At 48.4% G+C, this 23,174-nt stretch overlaps 2 protein-coding genes across 7 annotated transcripts in view; one reads left to right on the top strand and one right to left on the bottom strand.

Annotated features, from left to right (window-relative positions):
• The first annotated feature begins 359 nt into the window (after window positions 1-359).
• Window positions 360-18,269, top strand: Actr1a (actin related protein 1A). 2 transcript variants are annotated; one of them, XM_003474975.5, is made up of 11 exons: window positions 360-519; window positions 8,539-8,603; window positions 10,654-10,729; window positions 11,410-11,535; window positions 12,505-12,629; window positions 14,226-14,442; window positions 15,140-15,232; window positions 15,689-15,863; window positions 15,964-16,025; window positions 16,481-16,521; window positions 16,669-18,269. In XM_003474975.5, the coding sequence occupies exons 1-11, from the start codon at window positions 472-474 to the stop codon at window positions 16,769-16,771; spliced, it is 1,131 nt and encodes a 376-aa protein (XP_003475023.1). In that variant the 5' UTR covers window positions 360-471; the 3' UTR covers window positions 16,772-18,269. The 2 variants fall into 2 exon arrangements, with proteins under 2 accessions (XP_003475023.1, XP_013013859.1); XM_013158405.2 differs by lacking the exon at window positions 8,539-8,603 and having other exon boundaries at window positions 369-519.
• Window positions 18,270-18,924: 655 nt separating this feature from the next.
• The window catches only part of Mfsd13a (major facilitator superfamily domain containing 13A), a 27,468-nt gene continuing 23,218 nt past the window's right edge, over window positions 18,925-23,174 (bottom strand). For all 5 annotated transcript variants that reach the window (XM_063244614.1, XM_005005990.3, XM_005005991.4 and 2 more), the window contains 4 exons: window positions 22,530-22,626; window positions 21,508-21,679; window positions 21,120-21,313; window positions 18,925-20,281 (listed from right to left, as the gene is read on the bottom strand). In XM_063244614.1, the coding sequence (XP_063100684.1) occupies window positions 20,019-20,281; window positions 21,120-21,313; window positions 21,508-21,679; window positions 22,530-22,626 (726 nt within the window). In that variant the 3' untranslated portion in view covers window positions 18,925-20,018. The remainder of the gene's footprint in view (window positions 20,282-21,119; window positions 21,314-21,507; window positions 21,680-22,529; window positions 22,627-23,174) is intronic.

Raw genomic sequence — 23,174 nt, 5'->3', positions numbered from 1 at the left:
TTTACTTATGTCTGTCTTATAGACACAAATAAAAATTGTCCCAAGAGAAGCGGGGGCAGTGGCAGAACTGATTTATAAAATCCAAACACCCATCAGTTACTGACCAATCCAAAGCCAACTACACTCAAAGCTACATGCTTCAGTACGCATTGCGAACCCCTTCAAAGGGATGACATTCTGGCTCGCAACACAACCATCGATTTGTCTTGGCGATTTAATCTATGGGACTACAAACCACACAGAACCGTGCGTCAAAATACCTCGCCCAGTCTCCTGTTGAAGGCGGGGCCCAGGAGCACGCTAGAGCGCCCGCTCTGGCACTAAGCATGCTGGGGATGGTAGTTCCTCAGAGACAAATAGGGCCGCTCCCTAGGCGCTCCGCGCTGGCGGTTGGACTGCGCATGCGTGTCAGTGGCGTTCGTAGAGGACCCGGCTAGCAGAACCTTCCTCGGAAGGAGCAATTCCTCAGCCATGGAGTCTTACGATGTGATCGCCAACCAACCTGTTGTGATCGATAACGTGAGTTGTGTCTTTCCAATCTCTAAGGAACTTGTGCTGGCCTTTCAGAAAGGATGGTTTCCTGGGTTTTACCATGGGCGGCCGATTCTTTGTCACTGGCCGAGCCTGTTAGGCGGGTTCCGGTGCCGCCGCTTCCTTCCTTCCCCCACCCACAGTCTTCAGGTGGGACGGCCGACTAGCAACAGTGGGATGGAGAACTTAGTGGGTGGGTAAAGGGGAATGCTGTAAGCCGAGCAGGGTCCCTAGGCCCTTGGCTTGAGAAGCCTTAACCGCTCTGTTAGAACCTAGCACCCGCCCCCTTCCCGGTTCTGATCACTCCATTGGCTGCTCTGGCTGCGTGACAACTTGGTCTCTGGGCCTTGCCGGATGAAGGCAGCGCTCTGCAAGTATTGGCTCGCACGCCTGTCGTTCTTCCTGCCTGCGTGGTGTTTCTCCGTCTAGGGGGCGGGGCAGTCATGAGGGCTTTGGGGATTGGCTTCAGGGAGTAGGGTGGCGGGGCAGGAAGGTGAAGGTGCACCCGAAGGTTGGAAAGACGGCGTGATGTAGTGTGCCTGGGTGGGGCCCGAGAGTTGGGGCCAGAAACCGCTGTAGCATTTAAGTTATTTCTGAGATTGTAAATTATAGCTAATAAAAGTGGAGAAAAAAGGGGAACGACAAAGCAAACAGATGCCTGATCGTTTCAGGAAAAATTACATCTACAGTGTTTGCCGGGCGCTGTGCCACTTCAAGGACACTTTCACCTACCTTCGAGTTGGATATTCACAAAAACTGGGTGGATAAGTTAGAAAGTTCGATTATCGTTTCTCAAGAGAGAAAACCGAAACGTGTGAAGTGAGCCCAAGGTCACACCCAGGTGCCCTAAATCCACAGCTTTACTAGTCTTTCCCTTTGCTTAGCACCCCTACGCAGATGTACCAGTAATGATAAGTGCAATTTAAGTATTGCTTTTATGGGGTGAATGAGGGACAATTGTGCTCCGTTTCTGTACTCCCTTAAAGGTTTGGTCTGGGGGAGATTGGTTGATACACCTTTTTGTACCCCTTCTAGGTCCATGTATTGAGCAAAACACCCGTTCCTTCTGCCCCAGGCCATCAGAGTTCACTCTGTGATCTAGTCCTTAGGACGTGGGGATATTATAAAGTTCTTTTCTTTACATCATCTTATTTAACATTCAGCACTAGGAGAGAGAGAGGAATTATTTTCCCCACTTTGCAGCAAAGTGAAGCATGGAAAGATTATTCAAAACACCCTATTTAGGAGTGAAGGAACCAACCTGGCACAGTGGTGCAGTCTGTAATCTCACTACTCAGAAGGCTGAGGCAGAAAGATTGCTGCGAGTTCCAAGCCAGCCTGAATTACATAGTGAGAGTCTGAAAAAAAAAAAAAGAAGAAGAAGAAGAGTTGAGGAACTGATATCTGGTTCTAGGTTGTTCATGTTTTCTACAGAAAGGTGCCTTAGGGGCTGGGGATTTAGCTCAGCAGCATAAGCACCTGCCTTGCAAGCAGGCAATAGTGAGTTCCATCCCTAGTACCGATAAAAAGTTAAAAAACAAAAAAAAAGAAAGAAAGGTGCCTTATTTGTTGTAAAAGACCAGATTGAACTCAGTGAGACACTTCATTTTTTAAGGGATAAAGCAGGTTTTATTCATCTTTGTAAAATAATTTTTACAACACTCAGGAGGCCAAGGCAGGAGGATCATTGTGAGTTTGAGACCATTCTGGGTTACAAAGTGAATTCAAGGCCTTCCTGAACTGCACAGGGAGAACAAAAATAAATAAATTTAAAAAATTTTAATAGTGCATGTTTGCAGTGTATAAAGATTAAAGATTATATTAATCATGTGGAGTTAGTACATTGTACATGACACATCTTAATTCTAACACACCTAATTTTTGAGAGGATTTTGTCTCCCTTCTAGACTGTAAAATCCTTATGTGAAAAGATGATATTCCTTTATTTTATTTTGTCTTTGTTTGGTTGGTTTTGGTATTGGGGATCGAACTCATAACTTCCTGCTTACCAGGCAAGTGCTTGAACCACTGAGCTACTTCTTCGCCCCTGCTTTATTCTTTATAGTGCCCCTTTACCTAGCCCCTGAACACACAGGCAGTACCCAGGGCCCACACCCCAGTGTTCTCAGTAAAGCTTTCTCATTGGATTGGCTATATCACAGTAATGAAGATGTCCCTATGTCAAAAAAGGATGAAGTATTTTTCGTACTTAATAGTATAGAAGGTTGAATAGGATTCCTTGGTTCTTGTTGATTTCAGAGATCATTATTTCTGTCTTCACCCAGTTTCTGCATTTTCTATCTACATTATTCTTCATTGCCAAAAGAAAAAATGTTGGGTATGTTGGTGCATGCCTGCAATCCTAGCACTCAAGAGGCTGAGACAGGAGGATCACCAGGGCCAACCTATATTACATAGTAAGACCCTGTCTCAAAAAAATAAAAATAAAAAAAGGAAAGAAAAAAAAATATACAAATCATTAATTGCCTGTTGTCATCAGCAGTCCTGAAGGAGCAGCCTGACCATCCTGCTGATTTCTTTTATTGTTGGATTGTTGGGCAGGGCTGTATCTCCAGCCATTTCCTTTAGTATTATTTAAGCTAATGCTTCTTAATTAGACCTTTATCTTTCCTGACAATACAGTCAACCCTCCATACCCACAATTCTACATGCACTGTTCAACCAATAGCAGATCAAAACTGGTTTTTTGGGGGGCTGGGGATTTAGCTCAGCGGCATAAGCACCTGCCTGGCAAGCAGGCAGTTGTGAGTTCAATCCCTGGTACCGATAAAAAGGAAAAAGACAAAAAAAAAAAAAAAAAAAAAAAAAGATTTTTTTTGTTTTTTGGTCTTTTTCCTTTTTATCGGTACGGGGGATTGAACTCATGACCACACACCTGCAAGGCAGGTGCTTATGCCGCTGAGCTAAATCTCCAGCCCAATCAAAACTGTTTTTAAAGGAAGACTGCAATACCACACAACTACAGACTTTTCTTGTCATTATCCCCTAAACAGTGCAGTACAACAGCAATTTACATAGCATTTACATGATATTAGGTTTTATTATTTTACCTATTTATCTTGCAGGACTGGGAATTGAACCCAGGACCCTCTGACCCAGCCCTTTTTTATTTTGAGGCAGGGTCTCACTAAATTGCCATCTTCCTACCTCATCCTCCCAGAGTGCTGGTATTGCAGGCAAGTTCCGCCACTCTTTCTGCCTTCTCTATCTTAAAACTACTTTCCTCGAGGGGCGGGGGACTTGGCTCAGCAGTGTAAGCCCCTCCCTGGCAAGCGCAAAGTCTTGAGTTCGATCCCCAATACCAAAAAAATTCATCCTACTCTGACAGTAAACCAGTTCATCAGAAGGTAATGAGGAAAAAGGGGCGGTGCTTTAACAGCAGTAAAGTGATAAGCATAATCACAGAGAGCCACAGAAAGAACAGACTGTTTATTCTTTTTTACACTTTTGTTTTTTTTTAAACCGGTACCGGGGATCGAACTCACTACCGCCTGCTTGCAAGGCAGGTGCTTATGCCACTGAGCTAGATCTCCAGGCCCCAGACTGTTTATTCTGAAGCTTAAGTCTGTGCTAAGATCTCAAAGATACAATTCTGGGCTGACCTGGCTCACCCTTTTTGTCCATTGTAACACTGCCCTTGTGCCATGTGGGCCTCCATGCAGACCAGTGTCCAGTGTTCAGAAGGGCATCAGTAAGCTGGAGAGTGGGAGGGGCCCAGTGAGGTTTTGGGGATGTTGTGCTGCTTCAGATACTTAAAATACATGGAAGAGTTGAAAGATATACATCACAAGTACCCATGGAGCATATGTCTACTCCCAAGTAGTTTGGTTGCCATTTTGTTGCTGTTGTGGGTTTTTTTTTGCGATACTGGGCATACTGAGCAAATGCTCTACCACTGAGTTATACTTCCAGTCATTTTCATTTATATTTTGAAACAGGGTTTCAGTAAATTGCCCAGACTGACATCAGACCTGCAATTCTTCTGCCTTAGCCTCCCAAATGACTGGAATTACAGGTAAATGCCACTGTGCCTGGCATCTACCATCCAGTTTTCATAACTGTTGAAAATTTGCTACATTTTCTTCAGAATTTTTAAGGAAATAAGCAAGTTTCAGATATAATTGAAGCCTCTTTGTAACCCCACACAGAAACTCATTCTGATGTTCTGTTACAGAATCAACTATTGTTATAAAATTGACATGTTCCTGCTTTGATTTTTATGGGGATGTGTGTGTATGTAGATACGTATTTTGGTTTTGGTTTTTGGTTTTTTGAGACAGGGTCTTGCTTTGTAGCCCAGGGTAGCCTCAAATTCACAGCAGTCCTTCTGCCTTAGCCTCCTAAGTGCTGGGATTATAAGAGTGTCCCACCATGTCCAATTTGGATGTAGATTTTATGTTTTGTGGGTATATATGTGCACGTTCAGTATTTATGTTTTGAAATTTTATTTAAGTGCTATCATCTTATTTGTCAGCTCTATTTATTACAGCAAATTCCAAACATACAAAAGCACAGGAGATAGTGTAATGAACATCCACAATACCTCACTATGCCAGTTTTCTATTCCTGGCCAGTTTTTTCAACTATAGTTTTACTCACTTTCCTTTCTCAAAAATGTACCCAATATACTGTTGTGTGGAATGCATGCCTGCCATGTATGAAGCCCTGAGTTCAATTCCTAGCACAGCCAAAAATAAAACAAAATAGAAATACTGTTGTTACTCCTAATAAAATTAATATCATGCCAGATATTAAGGTGTGGTATGGTGATACACACCTGTTATCCCAGCACTCAGTAGGCCGAGGCAGAAGGATTGCTGTGAGTTCAAGACCAGCCTATGCTACAAAGTGAGCTCAAGGCCAGGCTAAACTGCATAGTGAGACCCTGTCTCAAAAAGACCAAAAAAAAAGAAGAAAAAAAAAAGGCCAGCCAGAGCTACATAGCAAGACCCTATCTTTTAAAAAATCCAAAACCAATAAATAAATAATATGGTTTGGTTGAGCATGGTGGTACATGCTTGTAATTCAAGTACACAGGAGGCAAAGGCATGGAAACTGCCATGAGTTCAAGTCCAGCTTGGAATACATCGTAAGACCCTGTCTCAAAAAACAAACAAAAAATATTTCTTCACCTGGTTTTGCCAAAGTAAATAACAGAATGGCAGCTTATTTGCCAGGCACACAGTTTCTAATTATAAATACTGGTAAAGAAATGGACCCAGCTGTGGTGGTACACACCTGTAACCCTACTACTGGGGAGGCTGAGGCAGGAGGATTGCTGTAAATATGAGGCTAGCTTGGGCTACAGAGTGAGCTCAAGGTCAACCTGAATTGCGTAGTGAGAACCTGCCTGAAAGGAGAGAGAAAGAGAGATTAAAGAAATGGTGTGGGCTGTCCAAATGCAATCACTGTATGACCTGAACAGAAGAGAGCCTCAGCCACTTCCCATCCCATGCTTATTCACCACTGACCTGGCATGCCCACTGGGGACTGCAGGGGCAAGCTGGGTCTCGTTCCTCCTTATTCATCATTCCCAAAGCTGCTTTGGTCTTCCCTGAGCCTCCTCTCCCTGGGGCTGCTGGCATTCCAGCTTCTCATGCAGGTCCCACACTTTACACTTCTTCTGCTAATTGTTTTTACTTGCTTTTAAACAGCATTTTTGCAGACCCAGCACATGCCAGATATTATCAATGTATGGAGTCTGTGACTTCAAGAAACTTGAACTGGGAAACCCTAAATTCTGAAAACAGAATGAGGTGCATGCTACCTTGTAGCATAAGTATTGGTGACTGGCTGTACAGTGATGGTGAACATTTCAGAGATAAGTGCCCAACTGTAACCCAAAACTCACTTCTTTATCACAAAGGGCCTGCACTGCAATTAAATCTTCATGCTGAGGTTTCAGTTTAGAAAAAACAACTTGTATATTAACATCTTTTGTTTTAAAAGAAAAACAAATAACACAGTTCACCACTATTTGGCTATGAGATACTCAGAAGTTAATAATAAATGTCAGCTTGGGCTTATTCTTCAGGAAAGGTGGTGACATTTGAACTGGACCTGTCCTTACACTCAATCTGGGAAGGACAGAGAGGAATACAAGAATCAGACATCTTAATCTGCCTTGTCAGCCAGACTTTAGTCCTTTCACTAGCATTCTAAAAATCAAGCATCCGGTTATCTTTCTCCTTATAGTCAAAAATCAAAGCCAGGGGTGGTGGTACATGGTTTATAATCTCACCACTTGGGAGGCTGAGGTAGGAGGATCACTATGAGTTTGAGGCCAACCTACAGAGTGAGTTCAAGGACAGCCTGAACTGCATAGCAAGACCCTGTTTAAATGTGGGGGGCAGGGATTTAGCTCAGTGGCATAAGCCCCTGCCTGGCAAGCACAAGGTCCTGAGTTTGATCCCCGGCACCAAAAAAAAAAAAAAAAAAAAAAAAAATCCAGTTATCCAGGAAAATCATCCCTTAAAAATATTCACATCTGGGGGCTGGGGGTTTAGCTCAGCGGCATAAGCGCCTGCCTTGAAAGCAGGCAGTCGTGAGTTCGATCCCCGGTACCGGTAAAAAGGAAAAAGACCAAAAAAAATTTTTTTTTAAAAATATTCACATCTGAAGTGCTTCTTTTGTTCTCACCCTCTGTCTGGAGATTCAGTTAATCTGTTGGCATCACCACACCACAGTGGAGGCAGTGAGCAATCACTGGAGATGTGAGCTAACAAGTTTTTGAACTTCTCTTGTACAGAGCTGTTCTGCCCTCAGGTTTGCAGTAAGAGTTCTTTCTCCTCCTCCCCAGTCATTCAGCTCAGTTTACAGCTGTACCTTTTCTGGGCTCCTTGCTATAGGTTCCTACTCCTTTTGAGAACTAGGCTGGCCCTGCTCTCTCCCATACTGCTTGCCTGTCTTTTCACCATTTCTTATGGTAACAGAGGCAGGCGCCAGAATAGTCAGTCTTCTGCAGCCTGCAAAAGATCAGAGATCAGAGGGCAGAGGGAATAACTGGGCATGTCGCTGAGACGCCTTGGCTACCTGGCATCACCGGATGTGTTTACCACTTGCTGTGTGGGATCTGGAAGTGTTACACTCTGCCCAAGAGATGTGTCAGCAGACAGCAGAAAAGAACAGTTACACGTGCAGCTACAAACTATGCTAGAGTAAAGGGTGAGGGTTACTGGTGTGAGGGTAGAAGAGCTGAGAAGAAAGCAACCCAGACCTTGACATCTGTCCCTCACCAGGTGGTATCTGCTAGGGAGTTGATATTTATGTTGGGTGAGCCTTCGAAGGTCAGTGCTGCTTGGGAGGCTTAGATTCTTTTCTAGACATCCCACCCAGCATACTAGGTATTAGAGCCAGCGGAACTGTGGGTCTTCCACCACCATCAGGAACCTGGAGCAAATAGTAAAAAACAAAACCATAAGCCAGGCATGGTGGTGCACACCTCTAATCCCAGCACTAAGAAGGCTGAGCGGGCGGGTCACTTAAGGCCAGCCTGAATTATACAGCAAAACCCTATCTCAGAAAACCAAAAAAGACAAACAGACAATACATACCAGCCCCCACAGAGCAGACAGTGTGGTGGGCAGTCAGCTTCAGGCAGTAGCAGTACCAGGTTGGGGCAGGGAGCAGTTCTGGAGGGAGGCAGGGAAGCTGTGCTGGTGCAACAGGAAGGGTCCTGTGCTTTCCCCTCCCCAGGTATGTTCTTGAACTTGGCTTTTTTGATGCTCCCAGGTTTTTCTTCTTATTATTTTTCTTCCCTTTATTATTTAATTCTCAAGGAAAATCATGTTCAGTATAGAAAAGTCTGCAGAGAAATCAAACTTCGTGAGCATGTAGTGGATGCCTTCATCACTATCCCTGTGCCACACCCCTCCCTGGATACTCTCCTTCCGAGGCTCCTGCACCTGCATATTAGATGCCCATATCATATGCAGTTCCTCTGGCTTTAGTGATAGTTCTCACTTCTTCCTCTCTCTCTCTCCCCAGGGATCCGGTGTGATTAAAGCTGGTTTTGCTGGTGATCAGATCCCGAAATACTGCTTTCCAAACTAGTAAGTCATTCTGTAGCTTAGCCAGGACGTGAGGAGGCCAGGCCTCCTCTTTGAGGGAGATTTCTCACTCACGTCAGCCTTGGTGCTTCAAACAGTGACAAGCAAGGGATAGGAGGCATGTCTGGAATAAGTAAAGGTAACAACTGCTACCTGGTGGCATCTGTAAGGTGCAGGCAAGAGGCCTTTTTTTTTTTTTTTTTTTTTTTTGTGGTACTGGAGATCGAACTCATGACCTCACGCTTGCCAGGCAGACACTTATGCCACTGAGCTAAATCCCCAGCCCCCAAGAGGGCTTGTTTTTAAAAATCTGATTTTGTCAGATGCCACAAATTTTTTCATTTTTTATTCACTTTTTATGTATTTATTTATTTATTTATTTACTTACTTACTTACTTATTTACTGGTTCTGGGGATTGAAACCAAAAATATTCTGTCACTAAGCTACATCCCTATCTCTTCTTCCTTTCTTTCTTTTTAATTTTTAAATTTTTTTTAATTTTTTGGTATGAGGGATCAAACTCATTTGATCCTGGCATGGTGGTATATACTTGTCCCTAGCACTGAGGAGGCGAAGGCAGGAAGATTACTGTGCGTTAGAGACTAGCCTGAACTATATAGCAAAAGCCTGTCACAAAAAGCAAAAACCAAAAACCAAAAAACATTATTTTGATACAACATCCAGAAAAGTTGCCTAAGCTGGCCTCGAACTTGGGATTCTCCTCTTCAGCCCTCCATGTAGCTGAGTTACAGGTGATAGGCGTGTACCACTGTGCCCAGTTTATTATTGTCCCTTTTTTTTTTTTGGAACCGGGGATGGAACTCAAGCTCGTGCTTTCCAGGCTGACAATTGTTCTGCTGAGCTAAATCCTGGACCCAATTAGTCTCATGTTCTAGGACAGAGTTACTATGTTGCCCAGGCTGGTCTCAAACTTCTAGACCCCAGCAGTGCTCCTGCCCCAGCCTGTCATGTAACTGGAACTGCAGGCATATGCCACTGAGCCTGGCTAGAAGCCCTGTTTTTAAACTTCTCCTATCACGCAAGACAGAGTTTAACATTAAACCGTGTCTGTCAGCAGACTCATTCCCATCTTAGTGAAATGAGTTTCTTGGAGCTTTCCTACTGACGCAGAGACTGCATTAGGGTATGGACATGGCATGGAGACCTGTTTCATTTAAGCAAGAGGAAAAGGAGAAGGCTGTCTGAGTACCATCACAGCCTGCCTTAGGAGATGTTCTGGCAGAGACCAAGAAATCCAGTGGGTGTTTTAGAAGTTTCTGGTGTTCGTTTCTCCTTTCTTTCAGGTGCTAGGGATAGAAGCCTGAGCCTTACACATGCTAGGCAAATGCTTTATCATTGAGCTACACATCTCAACCCCTTAAAAGTTGGAGTTTATCATTTATTTAAAATTCGTGGCTGGGTATGATATGCACACCTGTAATCCCAGCGCTTGGGAAGCTGAGGCAGGAGCATCCTGAGTTTGAAATTCATCTGGGCTGCATAGCAAGCTCAAGGTTTATGTGGACTACATAGTGAGACCCTGTCTCAAAAAAAAAAAGTTTTCTTATCTTTTCAGTCTGCATAGACACTGGGAAAAAGAAAACTTGAATCCTCTAAAAATTGTTTCAATAATTTATAAATATGAAATAAAATAAATAAGGTATGTTCTTTTTTTTTTTTTTTTTTTTTTTTAATCGTTACCGGGGATCGAATTCATGACTGCTTGCTTGCAAGGCAGGTGCTAAATCCCCAGCCCCAAATAAGGTATGTTCTATACTGAGTATGGTAGCTCATGCCTGTAACCCCAATGCAGGAGGATTGCTGCAAGTCTGAGGATAGCCTGAGCTACATAATGAGGCCAACCAGAACTACATAGTGAGCCCCTGTCTCTAAATAAATAAATAAGTTCTATGTAGAAATTATAGAAAATAAGGAGCTGAGCATAGCTCAGAGATGAGCACAGTAGAATTTGGCTGTGTATGCATCTGTATGTATATTCTTCCTGTGTCTGTCCTGAAATGAAACTGATTTTCCTCCCTGCCATCTCTCTAGTGTGGGCAGACCCAAGCATGTTCGTGTCATGGCAGGAGCCCTTGAAGGAGACATCTTCATTGGCCCCAAAGCAGAGGTAATTCCCAGTCTTGCAGAAAAAGGATCAGGCAGGCAGTGACCTTCCCTATCCACTACATGAAAGTATCCCAATAGTTGCATATTAGCTGTGAGCAGAATGACAGCTTGCTCTTAAAATCTCCCTTTCAGTTCCTTCATCCCTGTCACAGAGCAGCCTTTGGTATTAAAGAATAGTTAGAACCCCACTTGGGGAGGCAAAGACTGCTGTAGAAAACAAGGCTTTTGCCTTTCTTTTGTAGCTAGTCACTACCTTGACAACGATTCAATTGATGGGCTTGGTTTTATTTTGGCAAAAGGAATTCAAAGGCAATCCTGGCTGGCATACTGTGGGGATGAGTTAATTTGCACATTTTTGGCAGAACCCCTAGGCAGCCTCTAGTAAGAACAATAGAATCTGTGTGGCCGACTTTGCTTTAATGCTGAGGCCAGAGGTGTGGGCCAAGAGATTGTATCCTGAGTCCCGAGGGCCCATAGAAATGCAGAAGCCTCTGCTTTGCAGCAGCTTGGGCAGCAAGGGTCCATCATGGCCTAAAGCCTGGAGAATGGACGCCCGCCTTTGCCTGGTAGATTGTGGGGAGGACCCGCAGGCTGAGGCACCTGTGCAAGTGACTCAGCATTGCTCAGGCCTGGAAAAGCGGGTCCCTCACCTACTGCTGCCAATCCTGCCTCTGCCCTCAGGAGCACCGAGGGCTGCTGTCCATCCGCTATCCCATGGAGCATGGCATCGTCAAGGACTGGAACGACATGGAGCGCATCTGGCAGTACGTCTATTCTAAGGACCAGCTGCAGACCTTCTCAGAGGAGGTGAGGGTCACCCATCAAGGCATTCCCATATTGTAGGCAGTGCTAGGTGGACCCCTACCCCAGAGATAAGGAGGATGGCAGTGAAACTGCCAAGAGTGTACCAAGCACCAGGCCAAATGCCTTTCAGATAATATCCATGTATGTGACACACAGAACACCTCAATACACACACATGGGCGCATGTACGTGTACTGACACGTAGAAGGATAAGTCAGAGATCAGTGCCAGGAACAGCTTGATACACTGTGCCACTTACCTGATGGCTGGATACATGTACTCCAACACACACACGAGCACACTTTTATCAGTACTTCTTTTTGGGTTTTTTTTGTTTTGTTTTGTTTTGGTTTTTTTTTTTTGGTAGCAGGCATTGAACTCAGGATCTTGCACTTGCCAGGCAGACACCTGTGCCAATGAGCTATATCCTATGCCCCTACTAGTACTTCTTAACACATGCAAGTATGACCTAAGTAGATCATGACACATATGAGGAGACCCACGTAACAGGCTGTTTCACTCACAGTATTATCAGACCACACAAGAACTCACAATGGCCCTGGGACATCCTCACAGTGTATTAAGAACACCAAGATGCCAGGCATGGTGGCATATACCTGTAATCCCAGCAATCAGGAAACTGAGGCAGGAGGATTGCCATGTGAGTTCAGGGTCGGCCTTAGCTCCATAGTGAGACTCTCTCAAAACAACAACAACAAAAATTTCAGTGTTAAAATTTTCCATCTTATAGTACAAATTTTTATGCTATCATTTTATTATAATTCAGAATTTAGAGCTAAATAAAATGTTTTTTTAATGCTGGAGATTGAACCCAGTCCCGATACAGTGAGTTATATCCCCACACCTTTTTATGTTTGACTCTGGCACAGAGTCTCACTCTGCTTTTCCTCCACTACTGATGATGGTGGAAATCTGGCTTCCCCTGATTGTCCCCTGGGTTCCTTTCTGCAGCACCCTGTGCTCTTGACTGAGGCACCCTTAAACCCACGGAAAAATCGAGAACGAGCTGCCGAAGTTTTCTTCGAGACCTTCAATGTGCCAGCTCTTTTCATCTCCATGCAAGCTGTACTTAGCCTGTGAGTAGCAGCCTGGCTGGCTGGTTAGGTCTCACGGGTAGAAAAAGTCCTTTGGCACGACTGGGGCTGCCTCTCCCCTGGGTTTCAGAGTAGCCAAAGCCTCACCCAAGCCTGCTGGCAAGGGTTAAAGATGGTGGCAGAGGGAGGAAGACTTTTGTGGGAACTGGATACTGAGGTTTCTCAGTTGGGACTAAAAAAGATGTGGCTGGGGGCTGGGGATTTAGCTCAGTGGCATAAGTGCCTGCCTTGCAAGCAGGCAGTCATGAGTTCAATCCCTGGTACCGATAAAAAGGAAAAAGACAAAAAAAAAGATGTGGCTGAGTCCCAGCCCTGGGACTCGCAGAAGATTTGAGTGCTCTGCAGGCCACTTGCTTCTGGAAGGCCCTGAACATACGCAAGCGTTTTTGCAGTCCCCGCTGGTTGCCACACACTCAGCCAGACTGCTGCTTCAGCTCCAGCTGCAACCCAGACACCACCACGGTCCCTGTTCCTATTCCCTGTTATTTCTGCTTCACTCCACACCCTGCCTCTGTTTGCTACAGACATGGTGCACTGGGTTAGTTTAGTTTCAGTAAAAATCTGTTGCCCGGGGCTGCGGATTTAGCTCAGCGGCATAAGCGCCTGCCTTGCAAGCAGGCAGTCATGAGTTCGATCCCTGGTACCGATAAAAACGAAAAAGACAAAAAAAAAAAAAAAAAATCTGTTGGCCATCATTTAAAAGTTAGTTTTTGTATTAAAATCCAAATTCTGGGCTTCACTGGAAAAATGGGAAAATGTGGTAATACTAAGCCTACTACATTCTTGTAGGGCAAAAGCCAGCAGGCACTGCTAGCAGCTGCCATAACAAATAGTTTGCAAGCTGACTTCACCGCAGTCTACACCATTGCCTGCTGTTCTCCCACCACTAGTACAGAGTGCCCATTGCTGCTTATCAGACATGGGTGTTTTGCTCTCCTATCAAAAATATATGAAAAAGGGGCTGGAGATTTAGCTCAGCGGCATAAGTACCTGCCTTGCAAGTGTGCAATCGTGAGTTCGATCCCTGGTACTGATAAATATATATATATACATACATATATATATATATATAAAGGTTGGATGTTATAATAATCCCAACCATTGGGAGGCTGAGGCAGGAGGACTGCCTGCCTTGAGTCTGAGGCCAGCCTGGACCCTGTCTCAAACCCCGCCCTCCCCCCAAAAAAAGAAACGTATATGAGAGAAAGCTAAAGGCAGAACTGAAAGCATGTGAGGGAAAAACTTTATGGAAGTGAAAAGTACAGTAACCTTATCTTCCTCTACCCATTTCCTTGTCTTCTTGGGTCCTGTAGGTATTTCCTGTTATCTGGAAAGTTAAAACTGCCTGTCAGGCAGGGTCTCTGGAGGCCAGGATGCCTCCTCAGACCAGGACGTTGCTTGCCAGGGAGCTGAGGGTTGAGGGAGCCCGTACCTCTGGGCTTCCACGGTATGCGGTGTGTGCTAGGCCCTACAGGAAGGCAAGCCCAGCCTTCAGTTTGTCGGGCAATGAGCCCTCGGGAAAAGTGGGCTGCTTCCCAGAGTGAGGAGGCAAGATCACTGATGTCCCCCTTTGCTCAGTTATGCCACAGGCAGGACCACAGGCGTGGTGCTGGATTCTGGTGACGGCGTCACTCATGCCGTGCCCATTTACGAAGGCTTTGCCATGCCTCACTCCATCATGCGCATTGACATCGCTGGCCGAGATGTCTCTCGCTTCCTTCGCCTCTACCTGCGCAAGGAGGGCTATGATTTCCACTCATCCTCTGAATTCGAGATTGTCAAGGCCATAAAAGAAGTGAGTGCTAGGGATGGGGACCTGTGAGTGAAGAGGGGTATAGCTCCCCGCTGGGATTCTGGGTTAGGCTCTTCTCCCCCGCCAGGCTTTCTAGCCCACCACTGACTCTCACCACAAATGCTGCCATTTTAAGGAAGAGCAGCTGCTTCCACTCCCTGAGCTGGGCACTGGGACCCTGGTGCAGACAACACAAGTTCCTTCCCTGCCTTGGGGAAGTCAGAATGTCTTTTCCTAAGTAAACAGAACTGTGGGGGCTGGGGATTTAGCTCAGTGGCATAAGCACCTGCCTTGCAAACAGGCAGTCGTGAGTTCGATCCCCGGTACCAATAAAAAGGAAATAGACAAAAAAAAAAAAAGTAAACAGAACTGTCCTGCTAGCTCTGGCTGTAGGGAGACCTCTGGGCTGGGCCTAGGAATGGAGGAAGGAGAAGAAAGATGTCTTGGCCTAGGCTGGAATCAGCCTGTGGTCTCAGGCCCAGGAGCAGAGAGGTGAGTTCCATACTTGCCCCTTGGGAAGGTGGGACAGCTAAACACTCATGTCCCAAGTGCCACCTAGTGCAGGCCAACAGAGACCTCCCTGCTCCCACTTCTAGGCAGCGGCTCTGGTGACTTCAGTGCAGTCACTATGATGGGCAGACTTTTGCAGCAGCACACTCTTCCTGGGGCCTGGGTGCTGACTGGGTTCTTGGTTCTACAGAGAGCTTGCTACTTGTCCATAAACCCCCAGAAAGACGAGACGCTGGAGACAGAGAAGGCCCAGTACTACCTGCCCGACGGCAGCACCATTGAGGTAGGGGCTGTACTGCTCCTTTCCCCTCAGAGCTGTCAAAGCCCTGGGCCCAGGCGGGACTCCCATGAGGGCCTGCGAAAGTGTTCCGCAGCAGCACATGAGGCGCTGGGGGATGTCCCAGGTGAGGATGTGTTAGGAATTGGAATTGTCCACACTGTCTTTAACTCCTCCCAGGCACAGTGTAAGGTGAGTCCCACTCCCCGGAGTCTCACTGATATGAAGAAATGTCTGTGAATGAAGGAATCCACATAATAATGCCAAAGACCTAGTTTCCGGGAATGCTGTTTGTTCCTTTCCCTTGTTTCCAAAAGTCCTGTCTTTGTTCCTTCTGGCCCATGACACATAGGGTCTATCTTGAGTCTGGTCTTCATAGCCATCTGCTTGCTATCAGGTAAGCAGGGAAGCTGCTTCCGTTGACACTCACAGCGCCTGTTAAGCTGGCCCTTCACTCTGCAGATTGGTCCTTCTCGATTCCGGGCCCCAGAGCTGCTTTTCAGGCCAGACTTGATTGGCGAGGAGAGCGAGGGTATCCATGAGGTCCTGGTGTTCGCCATCCAGAAGTCCGACATGGACTTGCGGCGCACACTTTTCTCCAACATCGTCCTCTCAGGGGGTTCCACCCTGTTCAAAGGTTGGTCTTTCTACTTGAAGCCCTTTCCCAGAAGGAATCCCAGGCCAGCTTGGCCCAGGCGCCCCAAGAATTGACTTGAGAATCTCTCCTGCACATTTAGGTTTTGGTGACAGGCTCCTGAGTGAAGTGAAGAAACTGGCTCCCAAAGATGTGAAGATCAGGGTAGGAACACAGTGGGGCTGGCTGGGGGCTGGGTTCCTGTTAGCCCTATCCGTGCTCCTTGGGCAGCTGGCTCTGTAGCCTGGAGCACCAAGGTTGGGCAGCTGGGGGAGACCCTCCATCTCAGTCAGAAGGCAGGCAGTTTCCAGACCCAGATGCAGCAGGATATCTGTGGGACACTGGGTGACCAGAAATGAACTTTGCTGCTGCCATACCCTTGCCTGTAACCAGTCCCGCATCTGAGTGGCTCCCAAGGCAGAGGCCTCTGGCTGCCTGTAGGCAGGAGAGACCCTCGGTTAAGGCATGAGTTCTTGCATAGTGTGTGTCCCCAGGGTGCCTCCAGAGGGGCCAGGGGTCCAGGGAGTGGAGCTAGGTGTGTGGGATGCACCCACTGCCCTCGGGGCGGGCGACACAGAAGAAGAGGGGGTTCAGAGTCTTCTTCCCATTGGCCTCTGCAGATATCTGCACCACAGGAGAGACTGTATTCCACGTGGATCGGGTGAGTAGCTCCGTGGGGATGGGACTGCGGGCGCTGATCCCCTCCATCCCCATCCCTTTAAGGAAAGGCCCCATCAGGTGTGGCCCAGGGACTGACTGGCTCTAGGAGTCACCCTCTCACACTGCTCCTTTGGGTCCTCCACCCCAGTGGTTCTATCCTTGCCTCGCTGGACACCTTTAAGAAGATGTGGGTCTCCAAGAAGGAATACGAGGAAGATGGTGCCCGATCCATCCACAGGAAAACCTTCTAATGTTGAGATGTCGTCTTTACTACTCTCTGAAGTTAACTCCACTTTAAACTCGCTTTCTTGAGTCGGAGTGATTTCAAGGAACTGCCTGTTGGGGGGGTGGTGCGAATGTGTGCACAGATATGAGTGCCATGCAGCCCAGGGGTCTCGGGCCCAGCAAGGATGATGACTACCCGTGATGGCGACAGCTGAGGCCTGGCCCTGACCACTAACTAATGGGCCCTGGCAGGGAAGAGGGCTGGCAGAGGCCCACTCCTTCCTCAGCGGGGCCCTCTTCTGGCTGTGGGGTGCAGTTGCCATCACAGGGAGACTTGCCACTGCTCATGCTGGTTGGCTGCCACCCTACCTTACCCAAGGGTACCCTGAGGCCTGAGCTGCTGCCTGTCCTTGGCACCACCTGCTTCCTTGCCTGTGGATGGTGGGCTGTGGACTGGGGCTGGGAGTAAGTTCTGCCTGGTCTGGTTGTCTTCCGGTTGTAAAAGGCTGTAAAACCACTCTAGCTCGATTAGAGATGGGTTGGGAGGTAGCAGTGTCCTCACATTCCCTTGGGCCCGGAACCTCACTGGGCCTTTGGGGAGGGCAGGGGCTGCAGAGTTACACTTCAAGCCTCCCCCGTCCTGGGATCTTACTAGAGCTAAGGAGCCAGTCCGTTCCAGATCCTGTTCCTCACTTCTCATCTATCCTTGTTTCATTGCCATCCTAACAGGCTTATTTATTAAAGTATTGGTCAATAAGGGGACAGAGCACCTGGGGCTCCCTGCCTCCCACATCATACTAATGTTTACAGTGCAGCATCCAGCCCCACCACCCCCTGCTGACGTGTATGAGGACGTACATAGCACTGCCTCAGCACACTTGGGGCCTGGGGTTACACTCAGCCTTTCTTTCTCCCTCCTCCACTTGCTCACTGCCCTGGAACCAACAGGCTGGTTGCTGGCTGAATTTTCTGAAACAGGAGTAGAAGCACTCTCAGCAGAGCCCCTTGCAAGGGAAGGTATTGGAGATACAGTCCCTTTGGGCTGGAGAAAGCTGCAGTTTACCAAGTTGCCTTTTGCCATTCTGCCTGACCAGGGGGATTAGGCTAAAGAGGCAGGAAGGCCTTCGGGGTGATCATGTGCCTCTGGTGACTTTGGTCCTGTTTGGGAAGGGCCAGGAACTGATGGCTTGGGCCTGGCCGCAGAAAGTTCAGCGGCCTTCAGCCCAGATGGTACAAAGCTGGGCGAGCCTGTCTTCACTGGCACACCATTGCCTGTGACACCAGGTCCCAGGAGTCCCAGATTCCAGGTAGTATTGTTTCCCCATGCTATTCCATGACCAAAGGCCCTGCCAGATGTGAGCCGAAGCAGGTGTGTGTGAAAGTAGTATGGCAGCCATGGACTGTAGCGTGTGTGTAAGCTCACCTCCCTCTCTTAGCTCAAGCCTGTCCCTTGCACAGCCTTGCGCAAACCATGTTGCCTGGTGGGGCCCAGTGTACTTAAATAAAGTTGTTCCAATAGACGCATCAACGGCCTCTGTCTGTGGCCAGTACAGGGCAGGAGGGGAGATATGGCAGCCAATGGATGTGAGGTGTCAACCCAGCCTTAGATAGGCATTGTCCCACCTTCCAGGTCAGACCCAAGTGTCAGGCTGTCAGACCAATAAAGAGAACCCAGCATTAACACCAAAACCCAGGTTCAAAAATGGATCTAGGAGGCTGGGGATTTAGCTCAGTGGCATAAGCACCTGCCTTGCAAGCAGGTGGATGTTTGATCCCTGGTACCGATAAAAAGTTTTTTTAAAAAATGGATCCAGCAGGGCATGGTGTCTCACACCTGTAATCCCAGCACTTGGGAGACTGAGGCAGGAGGATTATTATGAGTTTGAGACCAGCCTGGGCTACATAGTGAGCTCAAGGCCAGCCTGCACTGCACAGTGAGACCCTGTCTAAAAAAGACCAAAATCTAAAAACATGAAAATAAATGGAGGGTCTGACTCCTGTACACACTCACACCCATGAGTGGGACCCTCCCAACAGGAGCTGCTCTTGCCTTTAAGTCTCTCAAAACTGTGATGTGGGCTGGGGATACAGCTCGGCAGCACAGCACCAATCGCAAGCATGAGGTCTCGAGTAAGTCAAATTCCCGGTACAAAAAGAAACCCTGATGTTGAGCCAGGCCTGGTACTGCATCCGTTTAATTCCAGCACTTGGGGAGGTGGGGTAGGAGGATCACTGCAGGATCAAGGCCACCCTGGGCTACACAGTGAGACAATGTCACAAAACACTGTTAAACATCACAGGGTTCTCTGCCCACAGTGCTCTAGGGCTGGGCTGAGACACTTAGGCTACGCACGCTGGTTTTCAAGACTCCAGTGTTCAGGCTACACCCCCTACTCAGTAAGCTTGAATCTAGGGGAACAACTCCTCCGGAAGTGCTCTGGGGGTCCTGCCCTGGGAGCCTGTGACTTCACAAGGGTCCTCTTCAATGACTGTCTAGCAGCCGTGTGGGGAACACACTGTGCAGTAGGTTTCAGGCCTGAGTGCCACCTGCACACCCAGAAGCCTGCATTCCTATCCTGGTACTTCAGTTTTTGACACCAGGGACCACCACTCTAGAAAACTGCTCGCAGGGTACTCCTGCTCAGAGAGGAATGCTTTCTGTTTGTTTTTCTGAGACATGTTAGTATGTGTAGTCCAGGCTGGCCTCCAACTTGCAGCAGTCTTCCTGCCTCAGCCTCTGAGTGCTGGAGCTAGAAGGCTGTGCCACCACACCCAGCTCTCAGTGAGGAACCTTGTTTACTAGCCTACTACTCACACAGCACAGACCTGAGAGCTAGGAACGACTGGCTTTAATCACTCTGTAAGAAAAGTGCCTTTTTAGAGGCGCAAGGGCAAGGGACATCTGAGAGCCTGCTGGAAGGATGGAGACAGTGGGTGACACAGCTGCCCCTGACCAGGCAAAGGGAGCAGTTGCAGTACCAGAAGTGGCTCCTGAGGCCACCAGAGTGGCCAACACAACATGCAGTGGCACAGGCTTTAGGACCCAGCCAAAGGGTGCAGCCTCATGGGTGCCTCACTCAGCCCCATCCCTGTTGATGGCCATTTTGTTCTGCCACTCAGGAAGGGTAAGTCCCTGAGCACAGACCACCCGACCCTGGGCTATCGAAGCCAGGCAGGCCTCAGTGATATTCCTAGCTCTGCTCCAGGAGCACCCATCCACCATCAAGAGAAGGGCTGGGCAGTGTCCCCAGCAGGGTGGCCTCACCACGCTGCTCACACGGTCTTAATGTCCAGAGTTTGGACCTGTGCCAGGCTCTGGCGCTGGGCCTTGACCATGTGCAGGCGCCGCCCATGCAGCGTGAACTGGGACCAGGTGAGGAGCTGAAGGAGCGCACAGGTGATGGGCACCAGCACCAGCAGGTAGAAGCAGCCCTGGCGCAGTGTTGGGGCCTGCGCTGGGGCAGGAGCTGGCGGCTCTGGCCAAGGCTGGGTGCTGCCCACAGAGATCACTGGAGGCTGCTGGAAGAGGTCATGACCTAGGACAAGAGAGCAGGAAAACACAGTTGGCCCGGTTCCCTCCAGAGTGCACTGGAGGTGCGGCACAGGTCACGGGTCCACATCCTAGGCCACGGCTCTCCACGCCTACCCCAAGCCCACTTCCCCAGCCTTCCGTTCTGGTGAATGCCACCTCAGAAACTCAGACCAGAGACCTCCCAGTCTGCCTCAGTTAGTCTGTTTAACTCCAACACCCCCATTTGTCTCCAGCTCCAAGAGGCATCCCACAGGCCCCATCACCTCTGCTGCCGCTCCCTGGGGCTTCTCTGGGGTGGCCAGAGTCAGCTCCTCAAAGCGTCCACCAGACCACACCATGCCCCTGCTTCTGCCTCTCCTAACCTTGCCCTTCTGCAGTGGAGGTGACCCCAACCCTGCCCTGGTCTGCAGAGTAGCTTTGCCTGTCCAGCCTCACTGCAAACCACAGCGTCTGGAGCCTTAGCACATTCCATCCCCTGTGCCTGGGATTCCCTGGTGACATTTTGGGGCCCAACCCTTGCCTCTCCACTGCAATCACCACTGCCTGGTAAGTCCTCAGTTCACTGCTCATTGCCACCCACCCTCTGCCTGACGAAAGCAGAGGCTCCCCGATAGCAGAGGGTGGCATTCTGCACCGCTCTGCTGAGTGCGTGAATGAACTAATGCAGGAACAGGGGTTTGAGACCTGGTTCCTCCCCCATACCCGGGAGGCTCAGGGTCGGTATCAGGTGCCAAGGCCGTTCTCTCTCCCTTCCTGGACCCCATGCCAGGGCTTACAGCTGGCATCCCTGGGAAGCTTTGCCCAGAGCCTCAAGAGCTTCTGGTCTGTCCCCAGGCCTTCACCTGTGTAGAAGCAGAGAAGCCAGGTGCCCAGCAGCGGGGCAAAGGTCTGGCCTGGCTTGGTCACCAAGGCAACCATGCCAAAGAGGAGCGCTGAGGCTGCCTGTTTGCGGTGATTCAGCACCAGGTCCTCATCTACCAGGTCCGTGACCACCAGTGTCAGCAGCTTACAGGTGCCCTCCGTGAAGACACGGTTACTGCCAGTGGAGAGCACCAGAGACATGGGGCGAGAGGAGAGAAAACAGGTAAGCTGTGTTATGTGTGGGACCAACTTCCCACCATATGCAATCATGGTGTACTGCAAACATGAACTAATAAAAATGTTTAAAATCAATAACAAAAAGAGTAAGGGCCAGGACAGGGGTGCAGGCAGGGCTGGCCAGTGCCATACCTGGCAATGAAGAAGCAAAGCAGGCCTGGGTGATCCGGGCCAGCTAGCAGCATGAGCAGGCTAAGACCCAGCTTCAGCAAGAAGAGCCCCCGCACCACAGCATAGACGCCCCAGCGCCGGCACAAGGGCAGGAAGTAGAGGTTGTTCAGATGAGGAGCAACATAGGAGATGCCTGGGAAGGAAGAGGTGCCATCTTACCAAGGACAGCTGCAGTATTACCTGCCTTCCAATTTAAAGCTCCAAGCCAAGTGTGGTAGTAAACACCTATAATACCAGGACTCAGGGGGCTGAGGCAGGAGGGTTGCCATGAGTTTAAGCCCAGCCTGAATTACATAGCAAGATGCTGTCTCAAAAAAAGAACCCAAAACAATCCAAGCTACTGTTTGAGTAAACAGACCTCTGGGTCTGTGCTGCACTGCACATTTTTGTTTAATCTTCACAAGCCCTGAAGATAAATACAGGAGGACTTGGATCCGGCACCCCCCTGAGATGGCAAAATCTGAAGATAAAATTTCCATAACAACCTATACTCTTCCCCCACACTCTAAATCATCTCCATTACTTATATAACCTAATGCCACATAAATACCAGCTACGTAAACAGCCACTGTATTGCACTGTTAACAAGGGGATAATCACAAGAAGCAAAAACCACACATGCTCAGTGCAGAGGGAGTACTTTCCCCAAAAGATTTTCTGTCCATGGTTGGCGGACTCGATGGACACAGAGGCACTATCACTCTACATACAAAAAAGGCCCAGAGACTCACAGCTCACACAGCCCTGCAGACTCGGGCTTCACAGTTCACAGCCACCTGCACCTGCGCCTTTGAGTGGCAGCACGGCCAAGGGGACCAGCATGAGGACAATTCCCACCCCACATCCAAAATAAACACAGCAACAGGCAACAGCGCAGGCCAGGGCTCTGCCACTCAGGCTCCACCAGGGAGGCGGCCCTGCCATCAGCTGGACCAGGGGTTCAGGCACAGGTGCCCCTGCGGCTGCCTGGGGCACCAACTCACCCAACAGGAAGGAGCCAGTGGACAAAGAGATGTGGTCCGACAGCAGGTGCTCCAGGAAGAGGGGGAAGAAGTTGCTATTGAAGTGGCAGTGAAACACCTGCAAGCCACAGAGCAGTGAGCAGGGACCCAAGTGGGGTGGAGCCTACGGAGGGTCTGTGTCCTCTGTTCCCATGTCCCTGAACATGGAGCAGGCCAGACAAAACCTAAAACCACGTTCCTGCTGCTTCTCTTCTTCCACTAAGACTTAGAAGACCTGGTAAAACAGTAACTGGACAGGTTTTTTCTTCTTTTTTCCCCTCTTTTCCTTTTTCTTTCTTTTTTTTTTTTTTTCTTTTTTTAAGGCAGGGTCTCACTGGCCTTAAACTTTATATAGCCCAGCCCAGGCTGCCTCAAACTTACAGCAATCCTTCTGCCTGTTTCTCAAGTACTGGGATTTACAAGTGTGAGCCACCATACCCAGCTAAATTTTTCACTTTAATTGAAAACATCTTAGTAATTCATTTTTTGAAACACAGCCTCATTTTATAGTCCAGGGTGGCCTTGAACTCACTATGTAGCCTCAAAGCCTCAGCAACAATCCTACCACAGCCTCCTGAATGCTGGGATTACAGACAGGAGCCACTATGCCTGGCTAGTAATACAAAG

Source organism: Cavia porcellus, unplaced genomic scaffold (genome assembly GCF_034190915.1).
Source record: "Cavia porcellus strain 051 isolate PalLab524CR breed Dunkin Hartley unplaced genomic scaffold, mCavPor4.1 scaffold_2, whole genome shotgun sequence".
Taxonomy (NCBI): domain Eukaryota; kingdom Metazoa; phylum Chordata; class Mammalia; order Rodentia; family Caviidae; genus Cavia; species Cavia porcellus.
Note: the sequence above shows the minus strand (reverse complement) of the source record. Positions and strands in the feature narration are given on the sequence as shown.

Excerpts from the sequence above, each read along its gene's own strand:
- Actr1a (XM_003474975.5), top strand. The coding sequence starts at position 472 with ATGGAGTCTTACGATGTGATCGCCAACCAACCTGTTGTGATCGATAAC. Across the intron at positions 10,730-11,409 it reads TCATTGGCCCCAAAGCAGAG|GAGCACCGAGGGCTGCTGTC; the intron begins GTAATTCCCAGT and ends CTCTGCCCTCAG. Across the intron at positions 16,026-16,480 it reads CCAAAGATGTGAAGATCAGG|ATATCTGCACCACAGGAGAG; the intron begins GTAGGAACACAG and ends TGGCCTCTGCAG.